Source organism: Lipophrys pholis (genome assembly GCF_963383615.2).
Source record: "Lipophrys pholis genome assembly, chromosome: 22".
Taxonomy (NCBI): Eukaryota; Metazoa; Chordata; class Actinopteri; order Blenniiformes; family Blenniidae; genus Lipophrys; species Lipophrys pholis.
The window spans coordinates 11,856,953-11,877,132 of NC_137644.1; the positions used below are offsets into that span (position 1 = coordinate 11,856,953).

General features: G+C 42.6%; 1 protein-coding gene across 1 annotated transcript in view; it reads left to right on the forward strand.

The window, feature by feature from the left end:
• celsr1a (cadherin EGF LAG seven-pass G-type receptor 1a) overlaps window positions 1-20,180 on the forward strand; it is a gene marked incomplete at its 5' end in the record, with an annotated part of 80,648 nt that overhangs the window by 43,856 nt on the left and 16,612 nt on the right. Inside the window, 8 exons of the mRNA XM_080491622.1 lie at window positions 5,597-5,677; window positions 15,236-15,393; window positions 16,741-16,904; window positions 17,722-17,847; window positions 19,244-19,410; window positions 19,493-19,678; window positions 19,767-19,880; window positions 19,953-20,127. Of these exons, the coding sequence (XP_080347748.1) occupies window positions 5,597-5,677; window positions 15,236-15,393; window positions 16,741-16,904; window positions 17,722-17,847; window positions 19,244-19,410; window positions 19,493-19,678; window positions 19,767-19,880; window positions 19,953-20,127 (1,171 nt within the window). The remainder of the gene's footprint in view (window positions 1-5,596; window positions 5,678-15,235; window positions 15,394-16,740; window positions 16,905-17,721; window positions 17,848-19,243; window positions 19,411-19,492; window positions 19,679-19,766; window positions 19,881-19,952; window positions 20,128-20,180) is intronic.

Sequence of the window (20,180 nt, forward strand, 5' to 3'; positions counted from 1 at the left end):
TACTGTTTAGTTCCTTCATATTAGTAACTACCACTTATGTTTTAACCATCAAAAAAACTGACTGATGACTGGTGAGTCCATTTACATTTGGTGGGATTTGCAATATAACCCAAAGATCATAAGGTGCAGGTCAAATACTTCACTCGTATGATTCATTTCCACCACTTCGGCAGTCTGGGAGCGTTTATCGCCTTCACCCTCTGACATCCACACACAACAAACGCAGCCATGTTAAGTGTGCAACCTCCAATGGGAGCAACTTGAAGTGTCCTTGAGCAATTCATTGAACCCCAACTCTTTGATTAAAAGGCGACCCGCTTCACCGACCAGACCAACAGTCAACAAACGGTTTTGATTGTTTACGTTACATTTGCTGCAATCAGACAAGTTTAATTTCTTTGTTTGTTGCAATAAGATAAAGAACATAATTCTCTTCTGTTGATGCTGATACACTATTCGCCCACATTTGTTTTGGTTGTTTCACAGCTTGAAGTCTTTTGTCTTGGTGGTTGTTTTCTGTTAAACAGTGCAACAGATGGTGCAAAGTAGCAGGTTTCAGAGGGCACGCAGTGTTCCCAGTCGATTCCCCAAAAACAAACCTAATCCCACTTTGTTGGTCTCGCACGAGCTCCGAGTGTCGCACAACGGCCCCAACGGCACACTCACACCATGCACTCGCATGCGTGCAAACATGCGTCCGCGCATATGGTGATTTATTGGGTCAGATGATGAGATGGCCGACATTGTGCGGGGCTTTACGGGTTGCCCCCTTTTTAAAGCCGCTCTTGCCGTCTTCAGAAGAATCAGGGTGCCCCTGTTAAAAAACAGAGGTCAAAGGTCAGGGGGGGAGGGTTGCCACGACAACAGACACGGATTTGCTATTGTTGCGACAATCGGGGTCGTTTGGGAAGCTGCGTGTTTGCATCTGTGGGGGGCAGACAAATCGAGCGTGTGTGTGTGTGTGTGTGTGTGTGTGTGTGTGTGTGTGTGTGTGTGTGTGTGTGTGTGTGTGTGTGTGTGTGTGTGTGTGTGTGTGTGTGTGTGTGTGTGTGTGTGTGTGTGTGCATACATGCTATTAGACATGTTACAATAGAAGTGGACATATAAAGACATTTTTGAAATTCCACAGTGTGAAGTCTCAAGAATGGTCGAGTGTGACAGCAAATCACATCTAAACAGGATACACACACACACACACACACACACACACACACACACACACACACACAAGCATAGACAGACATAGCAGAGGAAGTTCTTTTTAGAGCAGCAGGAGCTTCTGTCTTGTGTTTGATGTGTTCACTGCAGGAAATGTCATTTCACTGGAAGCTAAACTGGGAATCCCAATTACTGTCTTTTTTCATTTTTTCGTTCTTTTTGTGGACGTCTTTCTTGTTTTGTCTTTACATGTTTGAAATAAACAAATGAACCAGATATTGAAAAATAGGATCAACTTGTGGGGGATCTTGTTGACGAGCCCCCCTTCTGGGGTCTAGGTGGAATCCACGGGTGCTGGTTCCTCCCCATTATTGGCTGATTGGCGGTTCTGTGTTTATTCTCTTTGTCCTGCGGGTAGATTATCTCTGTTCTCCCCTTGGGTCCCTTCCTATGGGCAATTTGAGCTGCACGTTTCTCTAATCTTGAGGATGTGGGAGGAAACTGAAAGGTCAGAAGAAAAACCCAAGCAACACACAGGGAGAACATGCAAAGGAGACGCAGACAGCCACATATACTCACACTCCAACATACAGGCAATTTAGAGTCATCATTTATGCTCAAACACGTGTTTTTTTGACCGTTTGAAAAAACTTAAATACCCTGAAAAACCAATGCATGAGCAGAATATGCAAACTACACACAAGAAAACCCTCAAGCCTGGACTCTGACCAGGGATTTTCTCTCCGTGAGGCAAAAGTGCAAACCACTATACCACACTTTGGCCAGTCATAATGTCAATTAATAGTTTTTTTTAAAATTCTTAACATTTTCATTTCACATTCACAAAACCCATTGATATTCTGAAAATATTGCCTTTTCTGCACGACCTTAGCTCCTTGAAGTTTACACAATAAGAAAACCAGACATTGAGTGGGCTTTATACTAAATATAACATGTTTAAAAAAAAAAAAAAAGATTTTAACGTGGAAAAACAACACTCAAGTTCCAATGTGAATTAGTTTTTAGTGACTCCTTGAACAAAAGTTGAATTATCCTTAAAAAAAAGTTGGTCAAAATTTGCAAAACTACACATGAACGAGTGATGTAATGATAAAGTTTCAAGAACAAACCACAAGAAGAACAACATGGAGTGAAACGCTGTAATTCTTCCACTGCACGTTCAGAGTTTGCGTTTGTTTTCCTCACGCTTCTTCTCAGACTTTCTATTAGACATGTTAATAGTGTTGCGCTGGCTCATGTTGACCGCGATATTTACGGTGAGGGTGTGTAGGCAGCATTCCCAGACAGGCTTAGCCGGCTCTTATCACCAGAGAGTACCAGAAGTTCACTTCATCCCGTTTCTGCCGCGCGGCCCCTCGGCCTCACTGGGCCTTTTTTACGTGGCGGGGATTCGATCATCGGGACTTCAGTGTAAATTGCCTCGCAGCATAGTGCGAAATACTTAATGTGCAGGCTTTTTATTTTTTGCATTCCACCTCTGCTGCGCTGAAACGGGAACACGGCGACTCAGAAAACCATTACGACTCTGCTGAGGACGGGTGCTGATGTAACGTGTTCAATAGGTTTGCATCAATGGAACTATTGGGGATCCCATTATTTTAGATCTTAGGTTTATATAAATCATATTTTAGCATCAGTAGTGCAAACTACATGGTTTTTTCTTGCATTAAACATTTTGAAATGTGTTTCTGTGTTAAGCAAGGTAAAACGCCACAGATCTTCCTCAGTAACAGAGATAACTATGGAGTTCATATTGGGTTTTTAAACCTCTGGTAAACGGAAAACATAAATAGCAAGACTCACCTTCACAGTCATCAAACATGATGAATAAAATCAACTAGAAGCTCCTGGAATACACAAGGAGTAACTATCCTCTTCTCGTTATTTAGTAATGGATTAAAAAAAAATAGTACTATAGAAGTGATGCGTACAAATACAGTATTATGGCACCTAACTTTGTTTGGCTTGATACATTTTAAGGTGAATCAGGGGTGTCAAACACATTTTAGTTGAGACGCCACGTAAAGTCCGATTTCATCTTGAATTGGCCCGACCATGAAAATAGTGCCACGATAACCTTTAAAATGAAATGTTCAATTTTTTCTTGGTTTTGGTGCATAGTATCGTGATGAAAATATTTCTATAAATATTTTGGGGGGGATAAAAACAAACAAACACTTATTGCGATCTCAATATGAAGCCAATTTTAATCAAATCTTCTGGAGCGAAATACAGCGAAACGTCCAAAAAACTCATTCATTTCAAAATGGGCAGAATTGTTGAAACTTTTACTAAATTCAAATGTTTAGGGTTTATTCTTCAGCATTTTATAAGCCAAAGGAAACTGCTGTGTGCTTTTGTGCAATTTGTTTTATAGTAGAAATCTCGTGAAAATCAAAACAATCATAAGCATAGAAAGATTTGAGTGTAAATCTACATATTTGTATCGTAAACTTTGTCTTTCATCAGGAGAACGGTTATAAGCACTCGTCTAAGTCTTTTTTCTTGTCTGTGTGCGTCTCTTTGTTGATAGTTTAGGATTTAATGAGACACACACACACACACACACACACACACACACACACACACACACACCGCAGTATATTCGGTGCTTGAGTTGTTGCTATTAAAACACACCGCAGAGAGCCTGTGAGTGGCTTTTGGAGTTGTCATCCATCTCCTTTTGTTGTACTATCATTGCAGAAGCCACATGTGGCTTTCCTGGGTGGCCGCAGTGAAGTAGAGGGACAGACGCATGCCTTATTAGGAGCTTGACTGTTCACACACACACACACACACACACACACACACACACACACACACACACACACACACACACACACACACACACACACACACACACACACACACACACACACACACACACACACACACACTCTTCATCAGCTGTGCACAGGAATGTGCGCCATGCCTACGTGTGTGTGTAATGACAAGAGACTGCTGCATCATGTCTTTCTGGCTGGCTGCAGGTTTGTGTGTTGTTTCAGCTAAAGTGCTTTTTAGTGAAGGTTAAGCACATGTTTTTTGGAGCTGGAGCCGCCCCCCCCCCCCCCCCCCGGACCCCACATTCCCTGGCAGGGTGTGTTTTCAGAGGAAGGGGCCTTGTGGGTCTTTGTTCTTCTTGACGTATGTTTCCACAGACCTCAAACAGTCGAGGTTATCATCATATACACCCACACACTGTGTGTTCAACTACCAGTGAGCACCCTTGTACTAATCACACTGTATTTTGGAGTGGAGATACACCAGAGCGGGAGAGATTATTGGCTTTAATCACCCACAATGAATATTGTCGCACGTTTCTGTCGTTTGTCGACACGTGGAAGCTGGATTTGTGTGGAGGAATGCCCCCTCTGTTTTTCCTGCTGTAAATTTCACCTGCTCCGCTCTCGGAGTAGAGTTTCACAGTGTGATGTAAATCTGCCAGGGGACACCTTTTGTCCGAAAGCGGCAGCGTGTGAGTTGTGTCCTATTGTGCGAGGCGCTTTTTGAAGTGGGCAAGAAGGAATTGCACTGTGCTCGGGGTTTTCTAATTGTTGGCAAACCAGCTGGTTAGAAATTGTGACCTCACACACAGAACTGCATGTCGACGTATTCCTGTTGCTCCACACTGTATTTACACCTTGCGTTTGTCTAAATGACTCAATTTGGCTGGTTTTAGTGGAATATACATATGGGAGTTTTTTAAAGAGGGAAGCTGAGATTGAACCACATTACACCCCTCAATATTGATGCTATTTCATATTGTATATGTTATTTTAAAGTCTTCTGACATCCAAAAACAATAAAAAGCAATAATATAATTCTTCTCTCGTAGTTAGATACATTTAACTTGAAATATATATTTTTTTTTCCTGTAATTGTCAGAACTACCACAACTGTTACAATTATGGTTTAGTGCTAAAACTGTTTATAAAGTATTAAAACTGTGTTATAACAGAATCAATTGTTTTGTTTTTTCACTTTTACCCCTCACTTGCTTGTCTTAGTTATGTGTCCTATTCTGTTCCATCTTCACCCAGTTTGCTTGTTGCACCATTTGCATTTATCAGTTACATTCGTATTATTATATATATAAAAAAAATTAAAAATAAAAAAAAGAGTCATATGATGATCCCTCCAGAATCAAAAATCAGTTGTGGATCTGTTCAATGGACAAGTTTAAGTCAACGTATGGAAAAACAAACAAAGTTTACCTCCACAGTTTGTTTTCGTGAGAGTAATATTGGGAAAAATCAGCCCCCGACCTTCAGATTCCCCCCCCGATGCTCTGAAACAAAACTGTTGGTGCTCAGAGGAGCAGACGTAGATTAGTGCTGGTCGCACACACTGATGAGCTTGCTTGTGGGCCCTGGGTCTAATGTGGTGTCTCTCTCTCACGGTGTCTCTCTCCCAGGACAGGGGGAGTCTGGTGGACTCCACTGGGGTTCTGTGGCTCCCGCTCTATACCGCCTGGCTGGAGCTCAATCAGAAGGAGGTAACCTCCGACCTCTAGCCTATAGTTCCCCCAACTGGTGCTTCTTCTTCTCCCCTGTTTTGGTTTCATTTAGTCTCCACTCTGCTTGTAGTTCAAGGTACTGGACTCTTTCTTCAGGGGCGTGGGGGGGGGTGACATCAGGGTGTCAGATCTAGGGGCTCTGTTGTAATCTGGATGATACTGTGAGTTTGGTATGTTGGTTTATTGGCTTTTGGATCTTTATGGATTTTCTTCTTACTTTTCATGTGACATGATGATATCATTGCAACATAGAGGTTCACAATATGTACATCAGACCTTTCAGAATCACTTAGAGCACAACAATCTAATATAATTAACCCAAAACAGGTCATCGAATGCTTCACAGCATGTCATGAGCATCTTCTCTGTTTCACTCTCAAGCTGATAAACTGCATAATTACATTCATTGTTTTTTTCAAAGAAAAGACCATGAGTGAACAAAATCAGATTTCTCCCTCATTTGAGCTATTTATTTGAAGTTTTACTGAATTTAAACAGACATCGATCAGCTCAAAATCAGAAATTCTGCTCCATGATAGAGTATATTGACCATATTAAGATTTCCTAAGAAGAAGGTACGCTACATTGCGATCTTGATTTGCCCTGAATATGTATAGTAAAATATGACCAAATAACACCTTTATCAACAAAGACATTAATTAATTAATTTTGACTTCTCAGAAGTTATTCAACATGTTTTAATGCTGTATTAAAAGCTTAAAAATCTCCAGAATGAAGTTATGATACATTACTTCTAAAAAATGAAAATCTAAATACAACAACAAAACAGCTTTCGTTTCAAGTGCTACTGGACAACTTTTATGAAAGCTGTACTTTGTTGTCGCACCCAATAAAGAACCGTATGTGCAAAGTGTCACGTAAGTCCTTTCAAAAACAATGACATCCAGACATTTTCATGGATTTACAAAAGTCTCCGAGGCGACACCAAATAGCTGCCTCGCTCTAATTCTGGTCCCACTTTTCGTTTCGGTTTGTTGTAGCCCAACAATGTATCACACATGGCTACACTTCTGCTGCTTCTTGATCTCAGTTCTATAGAAACATGCTTTGTCATATCAAAAAAAAATAGTCTCAATGTGGATAAAAGTCACAGTCCCGCTCTCTGTCTTCTCCTGGAAGTCGTGCTTAAAATAGCAAGCTGCACGGCTGTCAGCTCTCGTTGTCTTTCCACCGCTGACGTCTGACATCAGGGCTGAAATAAACGCCTGTGAGCCTTGGCTGGCTGACAGGCAGGTAGACCACCACTGAGCACTGATTGTGTTTTCCTTGGCAGCGGAGCGGCGGGCCGAAGCGCCGACTCTGTCAGGGAGGATTAATGAAGAGCAGAGTTTGTCAGACTTGTGTCTCGTAATGAGGGTGGGACGGCGGGCGTCACTAAAGTTTACATGCTCCTGTTTCTCCTGTCAACCAAGGTGTGAGGGATTTACTTTGAAACTGTCATTTTAACACTCGCACCTGAAGAGGCTGGTGTCATTGTAGAATCAAGGGAGTACCGTTTTAACATCTTTTTCTTTTTTTTCCTACATATTGTTGCTTTTCATTCAAATGACTGTGTGTTTTGGTGAGTGAGCCAGCGGATGTGTACAGTTCTGTGTCATTGGGGAATGGAGAGAAATCTGTCACTGTGAAATACTTTCAAACACGACTGGCTGGATTACTACACCTCTGCTTCTCCTCAACAGTTTTTTTTTTTTTTTTTGCACTTCTCTCCTGCAATGATATATATAAATAAGTGTGTGTGCCACTGAAAGGAGGAGAGATTTCACACACTTCACCTGGCATGACCTAACCCTGTTATTAACGATGAGAAAGACGCACTGGAATTTTTTGGGGGGGCAGAAAAAAGAAAAATGCTGAGCAATGATAAAAAGGAAACTTTCATGTAGTTTATGGCTGCTCTTCTCTCCCGGATGTAAAGTCTCCTCCTCCTCCTCCTCCTCCTCCTCCTCCTCCTCCTCCTCTGTCATTCTTGGCTCTTGATTCCCCCGTCATATTTTTTCCACACTTATCTTTTATATGATCCCTATCAGGTGAGGTTTTATTACCCCCACTATCGGTCCTGATGATCCTTAATGGCTTTATGCCGCTTTGTCTTCAAGCATGTTGAGATAAAGATTTGATTGTTCTTTCAACAAGGAGGTCAGATTCAGATACATGTTGGACATGAATTGTAGGATTACAGGCCTTTTTTTTTCACCTTGAGGATATAAACTCAACGTCATGGGTTCGAGTCTACTCCGGGCCTTTCTGTAAGGAGTGTACATGTTCTGCCTGTGCTTGGGTCTTTCTGGTTCCTGGTATAGTTTGCATGTGAGTTTAATTACTGACTATAAATTGCTCGTAGGAGTGAGTGTGTCTGTCTCTCCACGTTTGCTCCGTTGTGAACATGCAGCTTGTCCACGGTGTGTCCTGCCTTCATCCATTATAAGCTGAGATCATCTGTGTGGATGTTTTGTTGTTGCCTACCGGGGATTTCTCTTGATAGTCCAGCTTCCTCCCAAAGTTCCAAAGCACATCTGTTTGGTTGATCTGGCTGACTCTGCAATTCCTCCATCTCTAGGAAGTTGTAAACCACCAGTGCTGTGGGGGGGCGGTGTTAGATTAGAAGTGAAGAGTGGCTTCATGAGACTTTGATGTGTTTCACAGTCTGACAAACCAGAACCTGCAAACGCTGCTTATTGACTTGCTTCTTATTCTCTCTTTAAAAAAAAAAGGACTCTACTCTCTACTTGACCAGTGTGTCGATTGAGAGCCAAATGCACATCCCAACACACTGGAAGCTTGACGGTATAAAGACTTCGATACTGTTTGAAGCACGTGCTGTATCCATACTTCTTGGTACTCGATGAGATTGTTAGACCGAACCCTAACTCAACCATTAATCTTAGAATGATCCCATTCATTGGAAGCGGATGGTTGTATGCTAGAAGGAATTTTCCCAAGCTGCTTCAAACAGGATTCAGTTTCTCTCAGTTTTCTTCACCAACACATTTGTTTTGCTCCTTGAAAAAGCGACGGGCCAACAATGGCCGCCGTCCATCTGTTGCGCTGATGGATGGTCCTGGAAGACGACAGCAGTAACATATAGGCTTGAACAGAGGACATGGAAGCCTCGTGTAAAACCTCGGAAAACCGTATGCGTGTTTGTGTTTGAATAATTCACACTTCTAGGTTTACATAGCCGGAGGGCAGGTGAGGTAATGTGGACATGACAGAGTTTACAGCTGCCAGAGGGAAGATAAGACACCCACAGACTGTGCACCAAAAATTTACTTTTTGCAGACACAAATACGCATAAAAGAGGGATGTTGGTTTTGGTTTGATGCCCAGCTTTGTTTTGGATTCAGTTTTCCTCTAGTTTACATGTCAGCACTAAAACTTTTCCTTTACTAAGACTTAAAAAAAAAGAAAACATTTATGCGGCCATTTCCTCAATTTAACTTACCGCACACTGTCTCTAAAACATCAACAGGCCGCAGTTTCTCAGACATCCATCAAGTGCGATTTTCATCTGAGGGCCGGAGTAACAATGGCGTTTCCTCGGCCGAGTGCAAAATAAAATAAGAGAGCGTGCGCGCTTCTTCCTTGATGATCGAAATGAACTGTGTGGCCGCCCGCCGCGCTTCTCGCCGCTTCCTGTATCGCGCGCACACACTTTCTCACTCAACACGCACGCTTCCGCAGACATCCAAAACGTCTTTCCCAAACACACACACACACACACACACACACACACACACACACACACACACACACACACACACACACACACACACGAACAAGCACACAGGTTTCCCTGGTCATTAGCAGCTCAAGTTGTTTCTGGGTTTTTGGGGGTTTTTTTGCTGCAGCTTTCTCTGTTTGCTGGATGTTTTCTTCCAGCCTGCAGGCCTTGTTAAGTCAGCTTTGACAGGCAGTCTGATGCTAATGGAGTACACAGGGGGTGTGTCGGTGGGACGAAGAGGGTGTGTGCGTGTGCTTGCTTGGGCTTTTGTCTTGTGCGTGTGATACAGAGTGAAAGCTGCACTCGCCATGTGATTTTGATCCACATTTACATCAGTCATTATGCATGCTGTTGCAGCTGAGGGGGGAGGGGATCGTATCCACAAGAGCCTCTCAAACCGACGTCCAACTGCTCTTCAAAACAAGGAGGTCAGGACTTCCGGGTCGGTGAACAAGATGGCGGCGTGAACTTTCTTTCTCCCGATAGTTATAATCCATAAAGGAACACTCTTCAGTCGGGTTCAATGAGCGGGGGAGTCGAAACAAGACGTCAGAAGAAACAAAGCATCAAAAAAACGACGTAATTTAAAGGCAATGGATAAGAATGACTTGCTAACGCTAACTCGCTAACAGACATGATGCGCTTGGGGTTGGATGCAAAACAAAGAGGTCAGAAAGAAGACCGAAACTCCACACATGGCTGGTGGACATGTTCACAGCTAACAGATTCACCAAAAAAATGATCCTCAGTCATGTTATGGCAAATTTAAAGACTCATTCAAAGGCAAATATAAAGACATTTTGTTTCCACAGCAGTGTGTAGAGAAAATGTCCGCACCTAAATGTTCGGGTGTCGAACTAAACCGTCCAACAGTGCAACCGTTTGATCACCTATTTGAAAAAATGTTCAATAATAGAGGATTGTGTTACTAAATAGAAGCACCAAATCGTTTGTGAGAACTTGTGCTGCAACATCAGACAACAGAGAGTTCAGAGTGTGTGAGAACAGTAGATAAACTTACTGCCATTAAAGAAAGCAAAGAAGTCTCATCATTGCCAAAAGGAACAGATTCACAGATGTTTCTGGAACAGCAGCTGCTGGATGAGGATGGTCAACAGTGCAGTTACTCCGGACGTGAAGAAATAAATGTCTTATCCACCAGGGTAGACTGTTTTCCCTTTTCTTCATCCTCCATATGTTGACCCATTCAACTTACACTTGGGGATAATTCATAGTCCAGGACACACAGTACCTTGTTAGCACCGGGTTGGACGTGTTTGTCTTCACTGTCATTCTTGGTGGCACAGAAACATTTCCCAGAAATTTCACTTTATATCGGCATGACTGAATCGCGCAGCTGCTCCAGATGTGTCCATCGTGTAAATCTTCTATTGCACCACAAACTAAAGGCGCTTTATGAGACGGAAACCTGGTGGATTTTTTTTTTAACATGTTCATAAGTTTGAGACAGTTGTTACATGACGTGTTATCCTGCTGGATGTAGCATCAGTGGGGCTTTCTCACCCATCACGCATCCATAATTTGAACCTGTTTTCATTATTTTCTGCCTCCAGCTGTTGTATCTGGTTGATCATCTAATACCAATTCTCACTATCTACTGCTTCCCTCTTTTTCATACAGATACTCTAAAGTGCATAAACCACAGTTTCTTTCCAAATCTGATGTATGATTTCAGTTTCAACAGGTCATTTTCACCATGTTTGCACGCCCGAGTGTTCCTCTTGTGAATAATGACGAGCTGGTGGCAATTTGCGCATTTAAAATGTAGAGAATATAAAGAAATAATTGTGTTTTTCTTTCGATCATTTACCAAAACTTATGAAATGTGAATATTTTCTTAATGCTGTCACAATGTTGAAATAGTCTCTTATTCATACGATTGCCACGTGTGCATAATCAGTGTATTAAGACTATTTTACCATCAACATATCCCAACCGCATTTCTCACATAGCCTGAATAGTTTTGCACTCAAGCAGAGTGTGTGAATATCACGTTTGTGTGTGAGCAGTTACTTGGTTTATCAGCACATTCTGGGTTGCGGGTTCATTATGTGCGACATCGGGGTGTCTCTCCCTCGCTCCTGCACTTTGCTTCTTGTCTTCCTGCCTTCTTATCTCATCGTTCCCGCTCGACTGCACTCAAAAGAGACGATAAGACTGTAATCAGAGTTACTTCAGATGGAAACAAACTACCTTTTGTGGGCCGTGTAAGCCTTTTACGCGTCGCCATTATCACTGCTTTCGGTCTCGTTTTCATTTTCCCACAGCAAGAATAAAATAGCAATTTGAGTCATTGTTGGAATTTACAGTGTTTTACTTCAATGATTTATCAAATATGAGATCTGTGTAGCATGTAGCTTAAAATAAAAAATAAAAAAAGATTAGGATTGTGGTTTTTTTTTTCTCTCTGTTATCTCATTTACGATAAAAAATAGTTTACACAAGTTGGTTGCCAGTTATCATAACTCCTTCACCTGAGCTCCGGGATGAAAAATATTTCCTAAAGTGCAGCGTCGCCTTCCCTCAGGAAGGAGAATCCGAGTTACGTAACAACACATTTTGACATTCGGAGATTTTTTTTTTCCCCCTTACCGGTTGACGGGAGCCAGTGGTTGCCATGGAGTTGGAAACCTGTAGATACCTGCTCAGAGGTTTAACTGGCGGGTCGCCAATGACAGCAGCGTGGTTTCCTGCCAGCATGACTGCTTTACAGGCTCCACACAGAGGGTGATTATAGCTTACTCACACACGCAGACACAGCCCGATCGGTTTGTGGGTATAAACATGTACTCTTTTCAACAATAAAGAGCAGCATGAGAGTGAACAGCGTGATCCCGCCTCAGTATTTTTTTAATCGCAGGAATGTAAGTGAAAACAAATTTGTTAAATTTAACAGACAGTTATGTATTTACCGGAGATTTAATGTGTTGTTGTTTTTTCCCCCCAAGTCTTAGAAATGAGTATTATCAGGAAAGTGTGTACTTTCCACAGGTTTCTGTTTCACTAATGTAAGAATCTGCTGCATTTACTTCATGCACGACTACAAAAAACAATCACAACAATCAGGAAATAAAAGAAGCTTTTTCAGTAATACGGAGCACATCGTAATAATGTTAGTATTGCAAGTGTAAAGATGCACAAAGCTCATTGAGTCTAGGTCGACTTACATTTATTCACTACTTTACGACAGAAAATGGACTTGCTCATCTCATGATGTGGCCTCCTTCTTCTTCCTCGGCTGATAATCTGTGTTTACATGGCTTTGTCTAAACACCTGAAACCCAGAGTGAAAGAAAGATTAGATGTGAAAGAGAACAGGGGCGTTGTTGGAGGTGTGTTACTTCCTGTTCGTCACATCGAATGTTTTAGCTTTTTTTGGAAACAGGGTAGTCAGAGGGAGTGGCAGCCATTAAGTACAATAAAACTCCCAGTGGGATGAGAAACTGTGACCGGTCCAGAGCCCACCTGGGCCAACATAGAAGACAGTGAACCCCTGTGTTACTCATTTTTCTGGCCTTCTGTCTTTTGTGTTTTTTTCTTCCCTTGTCAGTCTGCTTCCCTTTATTTGTCTGCCGCTCTTTTTTTTTTCCCCCTTTATTTTCTAGCCTCATTTTTTTTCTTCTTCTTCCTTTGTGTGCTGCGTCTGTGCCCCGCCAGTATCTCATTACTCTAATCCTATTTGTGGGAGACAAACACACGCACACACATTGTGTTTCTATGCATGCCTCTTTTCCTCTCTCATTCTCTTTCTTTGCATTCCCTTTTTTTTTCTTTCTTTTTTTTGCAACTGCAGCACATTCTGTACAAGTTTTAACTGACTAAAGTTAAAGTATTTCAGTGTTTTATTGGTTAACGTGGAGCTGCGACCTTCGCGGTTTGAAGAGCTGCAGCTCTCTGAGCCTTTTAAAAGTAACGGTGCCCAATGTAAACACTGCACTGTGATCAGATCTGTTGGACTGTATTCTCTCCATACAGAAGAGCACTTTAACGCGCAAGCCGATCAATACAAATACTGATATTACTGTAATTCTGTGGGATTTGATTTTTTTATTTTTGTTGCATTTTTGCTTTAATGAAATATCAAATAAGGTTTTGAGTGTGCTCACAATTTTAATTATTATCATTATCATTTTTTATCATTTAATAGCTTTATAGCTACATTTGTTTGCAAAATAAATTGCCATTGACAGGTATGGCCAAAACACCACACTTCACCCCCATTTGATCAAATCTTCATTGGCAGTTGCATGGCCAGGCCCCAAAATACACCGCTGGCATGCTGTGTCCCTACACCTCAGGGCGCATCCTCTGATCTTCAGGCCAGAGTCTCCTGAAGGTCCCAAAGACCCGCTTTAACCCGGGGTGGGGGGGACCTTGTCCTTTCAGGTTGAAGCCCCCAGGCTATGGAACGACTTGCCTCTGTACCTCCACACGCTCGATTCTACGAGCTCTTTTTAAAAGCACTTGAAGACGTTTTAATTTAAGAATGCTTTTAGCTAAATACTTTTCTCACTTTTACTGTATTTTATGAAAATGTGTATGTTCTGTTTTATTGCACCAATTTTATATACAGCACTTTGTGATTTTTATATTCGAAAAGTGCTTTATCAATAAACTTTACTTACTTACATAGTGTAATTTATTGACTTTGTTAGTTGAGAAATGTGCTATGAATGCAGCACAGTTGACTTATTATCAAGTACAATTTAAGCAACATAACAGTGGCTAAGGAGTGTTTGTCCTCCTTGCCCATATGCCCGGCAGCCTCTTTTGGTATGTTTCACACCGACTGGGTTTGAGATCAGAAGTGAAGTACGATCTTGACCCACTTCTATTTCTCCTGTTCATTATTTACGTACTGCTTTTTGCGTCCAGTCGAGGCGTCGCGCTCTCATCAGCCTTGCACTACTGCCGTATTAAACCAGGTCTATGTTGGTTATTGTTACTTCGTCTCAGGATCTTGCGAGTTCAGCAGCATTTTTGCTGAATTGTCAACTCAGCTTTACATTTCACTCACACACACACACACACACACTGTTCACATTGCTGCAGAGCAGAATCCTAACCGGCTACAACCCTGGAAAGGACCCGGGTCAACTGACCCCCCTCCAGATGACGTGTTCACACTGATCCTGCACCCACCATGTGAATTAACATATTCCCATTTGAACTTGGCTCAAGTGCTTCTGATACGATACTGTCGTGCTTTTCTTAATAGATTTTAACATGTGGGAGCATTGTTTTTGCTTTGAGCTTGGCTTCCTGCTCCAAAGCCCACTATTGTTCAGGGATCGCTCCACTGAACTTCGGTCTCAGGTTAGAGTTTGGAACGACTAAAGCGATTTTTTTTTTTTTTTTTGGTGGCCCGATTTTCTAAGCTGCTCTACATTTTCTCAGATCAACGTTTGTCGGCCACGGGCCTTGATGCAGGAATTAGCCTACTTTGTAATCATTTGCTGCGAGTCGGGTACACAATGGGCCTTTTTTTTTGTTGTTTTGTCACGGTAAGCCTGGAGAGAAGCCCGCTGCTGCAAGTCGGCGAGAGCCAGCGAGACATTGTTTGTGTAGGGCTGACCCGCACCGATCTCAGCCAACTTTCTCACGTTCAAGAAACGAAACAAAGAAAGAAATCAAGCATTTAATACTTTTTTTAAAAAATTCAAGCATTTACCATATGAATACACTATAAATTCAGATTAATTTAATCGTTTCTTACACAATGTTGATGAGTAAATTGATTCTAATCGTAATTCTATGTCTTGAATTTTCAGCCCAACATTGGGCGACTTGGCATCCCTCACGGACCGTCTGGAGAAAAAGTGGCCGTGGTCGCTGTGGACGACTGTGACATCTCCATGGCGATTCGCTTCGGAAAGCAGATCGGAAACTACTCCTGCGCCGCTCAGGGTACCCAGACCGGACAGAAGAAGTGAGTCTCTCTCACCCACTTTTACTTTATTATTATCACTTTGTCACCATTTCAAGATTTTTTTAATTAATTTTTTTAATCTTTAATGAGTCCTTTAGACAGATGGCATGCTGGGGCACATTTCGTATGCCGAGGGTGGGGACAGAGAGAGAAACGGCTTTTAAAGGGGAGTTAATAAGGTTACATTCTTTCAGGAACTTGTTGCGCAGGTCACAGACGGCGAGCAGAGGATGTTTTAACTGTGTCATGCTGGAATATTATAATGCAGGTTACACAAGCACATTAAGTAAGATATGAATGGGTTCATTCTCGGAAAGTGGAGTAAGGGACAGAGACTCATTTTTATGTTTGTGAAACTATATAATGCTGACAACCATTAATGGCAAAATATTGAAAGAAGATAGACTCAAATATTTAGTTCCCCCAAAATTAAAAGAATTATAAAGCGCAATTTTTTTTTTTTCTACGATGAGGTTGTCCGGTTTCTTGTTTTTGAGTTTTGGCCCCAAAAATTTTGAGAGTGACATGCAAAATTGAAATTAACTAAATTTACTGCATGAGATTTACTGAGTTGCCACATTAGAATAATTACAATAATTACAATATTCTCCATTTTCAAGCAGTTTAGTTGTTTACAAAAACCCAGTGTGTAGTTGTAACACAAACTTTGGTTTTCACACGAAACATTCACAAGTCTCTGGTGACATTTCCAACATTACTGTTGAATTGAACCAACTAGATGACCCTCCCTCTGCTTTCTTTACCTTTGGTGAACACAAAATGTGTGTTAAACAAATGAAAGACCCTTTCTACAAACAAGACAGCATGAAAAATATGAAGATCTACTTCTAACTGATATAAACACAATGTTTCTGAATCGGGGTGCCAAACATGTGGCCCGTGGGCCAGAACCGGGCCACCAGGGCCTCAAAATGCGTCACAGGATCACACTGCAAAGTTTAGTTAAGATGAAACATTGTTCAGTTGATTTATTTAGGGAGTCTTGATCTTTTCCCACAACACAACAATGATTGTGTTATATACATTTCAAGGTCTTAGTGGGTTTTTTGAGCTGCATTGCACCACTTTAAGTCTCTTAAAGCCCTTTTGCTGTTTGATCTTGAATCTTTGGAAGTAAGCAGCTTCCTATGAGACCGAGTGTGTAAATCTGAACTAGTCATAGAGATGAGAGCTGTTAGCCTTGTGACAGTGTTAAACTTTTTAACACAATAACCTTATTTGGAAAAGGTCAATCATTCAAAGGCTTAATGCTTACCTTAGGTAAGCTGCAGACACCAGACACCACTTTTTTTGTATTATTCAATTGTTTGTAATGTTTCTGTGCAGGTCGCTCGACTTGACGGGGCCGCTGTTGCTCGGTGGGGTTCCCAACCTGCCAGAGGACTTCCCGGTCAGGAACAGAGATTTTGTCGGCTGCATGAGAAACCTGAGAATCGACAGCATGCCTGTCGACATGGCCAGCTACATCGCAAACAACGGCACCACTGCAGGTTAGACCTCATCTCTTCTGTGACGAGATGGCTCAACGCTGAGCATCAACGGGATTCTTTCATGAAATTAAAAAAGAAAAAAGTGCAGATTTAGAATTTGAGAGTCGACCTTTTCATGTTTCTGCACCGGAAACAAATATCTTTGCATCACAAGTTTTGAACTGTTATGTCGACGTTGTCAAGCCACAAGTAAGACTTTCTGCATTGAAACAATCAGGGGGATAAAACAGTGTCAAAGTTTCTGATTCTAGTATGTAAAACCTGAAAATTTACTATGATAGCTTCATTGTCTTTTATTTAACTTTTTAACCTAAAATATTAACACTTTGCATTACAAATATACTGTGGGTGTGGGCTAAGGTAACACCAATAATGAAGACATGAAAGCTCAGCACTAATTTACAAAACATGAGGGATTTTATTTATAATGCTAACTGATAGAAGGATAGATGATAAAGGCTGGAGCGGACTGAATGATTCATTCTCATATAACTGGATAATTCAGCAGTTCTTGCTGATGAGCATTATCAGTAAAACCTCCAGAATTCAGTCAATTAATAAAATTCTGTCATTTTGAGGAACTTTAAACAAGAAGCACAACATTTTCTTTGGATTATAAAACAAAAAACTTTCCCCTCGTGCCAGTAAAAATCCAATGAGCTGCATCACAGTGAAACATTTTCAATGAATCAGATCAATGTTCTCACAGATTCGCCCATCACCTGATTGATAATCAAATTTCCTGGTTTATTTCTTCTCCAAGTGACTTCTGCAGTACTCTTTTAACTTACTAGGATGTATTTTTTTGTCTGCTCAGGTTGCCCGGCGAAGAAGAACTTTTGCACGAGCGACATGTGTCAGAACGGAGGCGTGTGCGTCAGCAAGTGGAGCACCTACAGCTGCGACTGTCCCGTCGGTTACGGCGGTAAAAACTGCGAGCAGGGTAAGAAAAAGTGTGCACGTGAAAGACAAATCCAAAGCTTTTTTTCCCCCCCAATGAAAAGCATTGTAACTTGAAAGTCTCGAAGCGGTGTGTTTGCGTGTGCGCGCATTTATTTGCACTCATCTCGACCAGACGTTTGTTTACCTGCAGCATGCATGTGTCTTGAGGACTTCCAAGAGAAGTCGTGCGCATTAGGGAGCTCAAACTGGGATAAAGTACAGCTCCCTGGAGTCAGGGTGACTCATGCGGCGGCAGCCACAATGGAAAGTCGGGAGTGATCAGTGCGGATCAGTGCGGCGGAGTCACCAAACATGCCCTCGGGTTTGGAGTTTTCGGGCCGAATCCGGATCTGAGTCATTCTTCAAAAACCTCCTCTTAAAAGATGAACTGAAAGACGCTGACGGATGTTTTATGTTACTGTGCAACGCCTGTGTACATGTACGTTGCTACACAGTGTATCGAGATCGAAAGATAATGAGAGATGATTGATTTTTACAGTCTATCCTTGGAGTTACCGCAAAGCAATGTTGTTATTTACGCCTCATAAGCCCTCTCACGTTCGCCGCTGAATGAGAGCAGCTTTGATTTCCTGCTTCAGGGCGAGCGTCCAAACAATGTGCGAAGGTGTCAGTGCCTCTCCTCACCCTCTCATCTATGAGTTACCCTCGTAGCCGAGTGCCAGGCCTGTATCCAGTGTCTGCACTGGGCCGGGATCACAGCGGGTTGGGGAGGATTTTCTTTTTCTTCTTTTTTGGGCCGCTCGGCTGCTCGTTGACACGTTTGGTTTGAGGCTTCACGCACTCGGCTGCCACATGAGAAACAAGAGATTTGTTATTGTCTGTTTCCTCGCTGCCAAGCCCGAGCGGACTGGACGGACTTGAAAAGACTGGAAGTCATCCACCTGCTTTCTTTTTGCTGGAGGTCAGATGATCACATTCCAGCTGTGTTACTTTTAAAGAAGATGACGTGTAATAGCAGTTCATAAACTTTATTAGGGGCAAGAAAAAAGAAAACACAAAGACTTTAATGTCATATACTTAATATTGCAAATCATCGATGTACAAATATTCAAATAAACATGCTCAGCACATGTTCCCTGACAGCCCCGACTCATTTTCTAAGTACTCATAGTTTTTTTTCCCCACTTAATGGAGCTACCACTGGAGTTGCCTGCTACCAGAAACAAATATGCACTTTGTCCGATAATTACAGCTTGTGAGAGTGTTTGTGAATGCTTCAGTCGAAATATTTGCCCCCCTCAGGGGAGTGGACGACTCTCGACTAGACGGTCTCCTGAAAGATTGGCCGTCACGTCGTGACACAGGAGCCTGTTTTCCATATTAAAGATGGGTTTTTTTTTACCCACTGATTTAATCCTTTCTTCATCTTTTCACAGTCATGCCGTCTCCTCAGTTCTTCGACGGCCAGGCGCTGGTGTCCTGGAGCGAGCCGGACGTCACCGTGGCCGTTCCCTGGTACATGGGTCTGATGTTTCGCACCAGGCAGCCTGCTGGTTCTCTGATGCAGGCCAATGCTGGGCCGTCTTCCACCATCCACCTCATGGTGAGGTCCTCCACCGTCCAGATAACGTGTTTTCCCATCAGCTGGTGGAAGAACTTTAAATAACTTTTTCTCTTTCATCCAGGTGAGCCAGCAGCAGGTGCGCATGGAGGTGCTGCTGCGGAAGCAGTTGGTGGCGTCGCTGAGTTTCTCCCAAGTCCGCGTCGACGACGGAGAGTGGCACCACTTGCTGGTCGAGCTGAGGAGCGTCAAAGACGGGAAGGACATCAAATACGTTGCTGCTCTGTCCCTGGACTACGGCATGTACCAGGTGCGTGTGGCATCACGAGGCGGGAAGGTGGTTTAGAGAGTTTATGTGGAAACGAACGTTAAAGACATAAATGTGTGTCTCCAAGCAGAAGTCGGTGGTGATTGGAAACGACCTGCCGGGTTTGAAGCTGCAAACTCTTCACATTGGAGGTTTACCCGGAGAGGGAAACCATGTCGTCAAAGGATTTGTTGGCTGCATACAGGTTTGTCTTTATTGGACAACGTCTTTACATTTGTGTTTTATTGTCATCCGTAACACCTGCCCTCTCCCTCAGGGTGTGCGTATGGGCGAGACGTCCACCAACGTGGCGAACATCAACATGGCTCAGGGCCTGAAGATCCGCGTGGAGGACGGCTGCGACCTGGCCGACCCCTGCGACTCCAACATCTGCCCCGAGAACAGCCACTGCAGCGACGACTGGAGCACGCACACCTGCATCTGCGACCCGGGTAACACTCGGCAGCCGTAAAAACGCCGCAAAGCACCATAAAAACGCTGGATC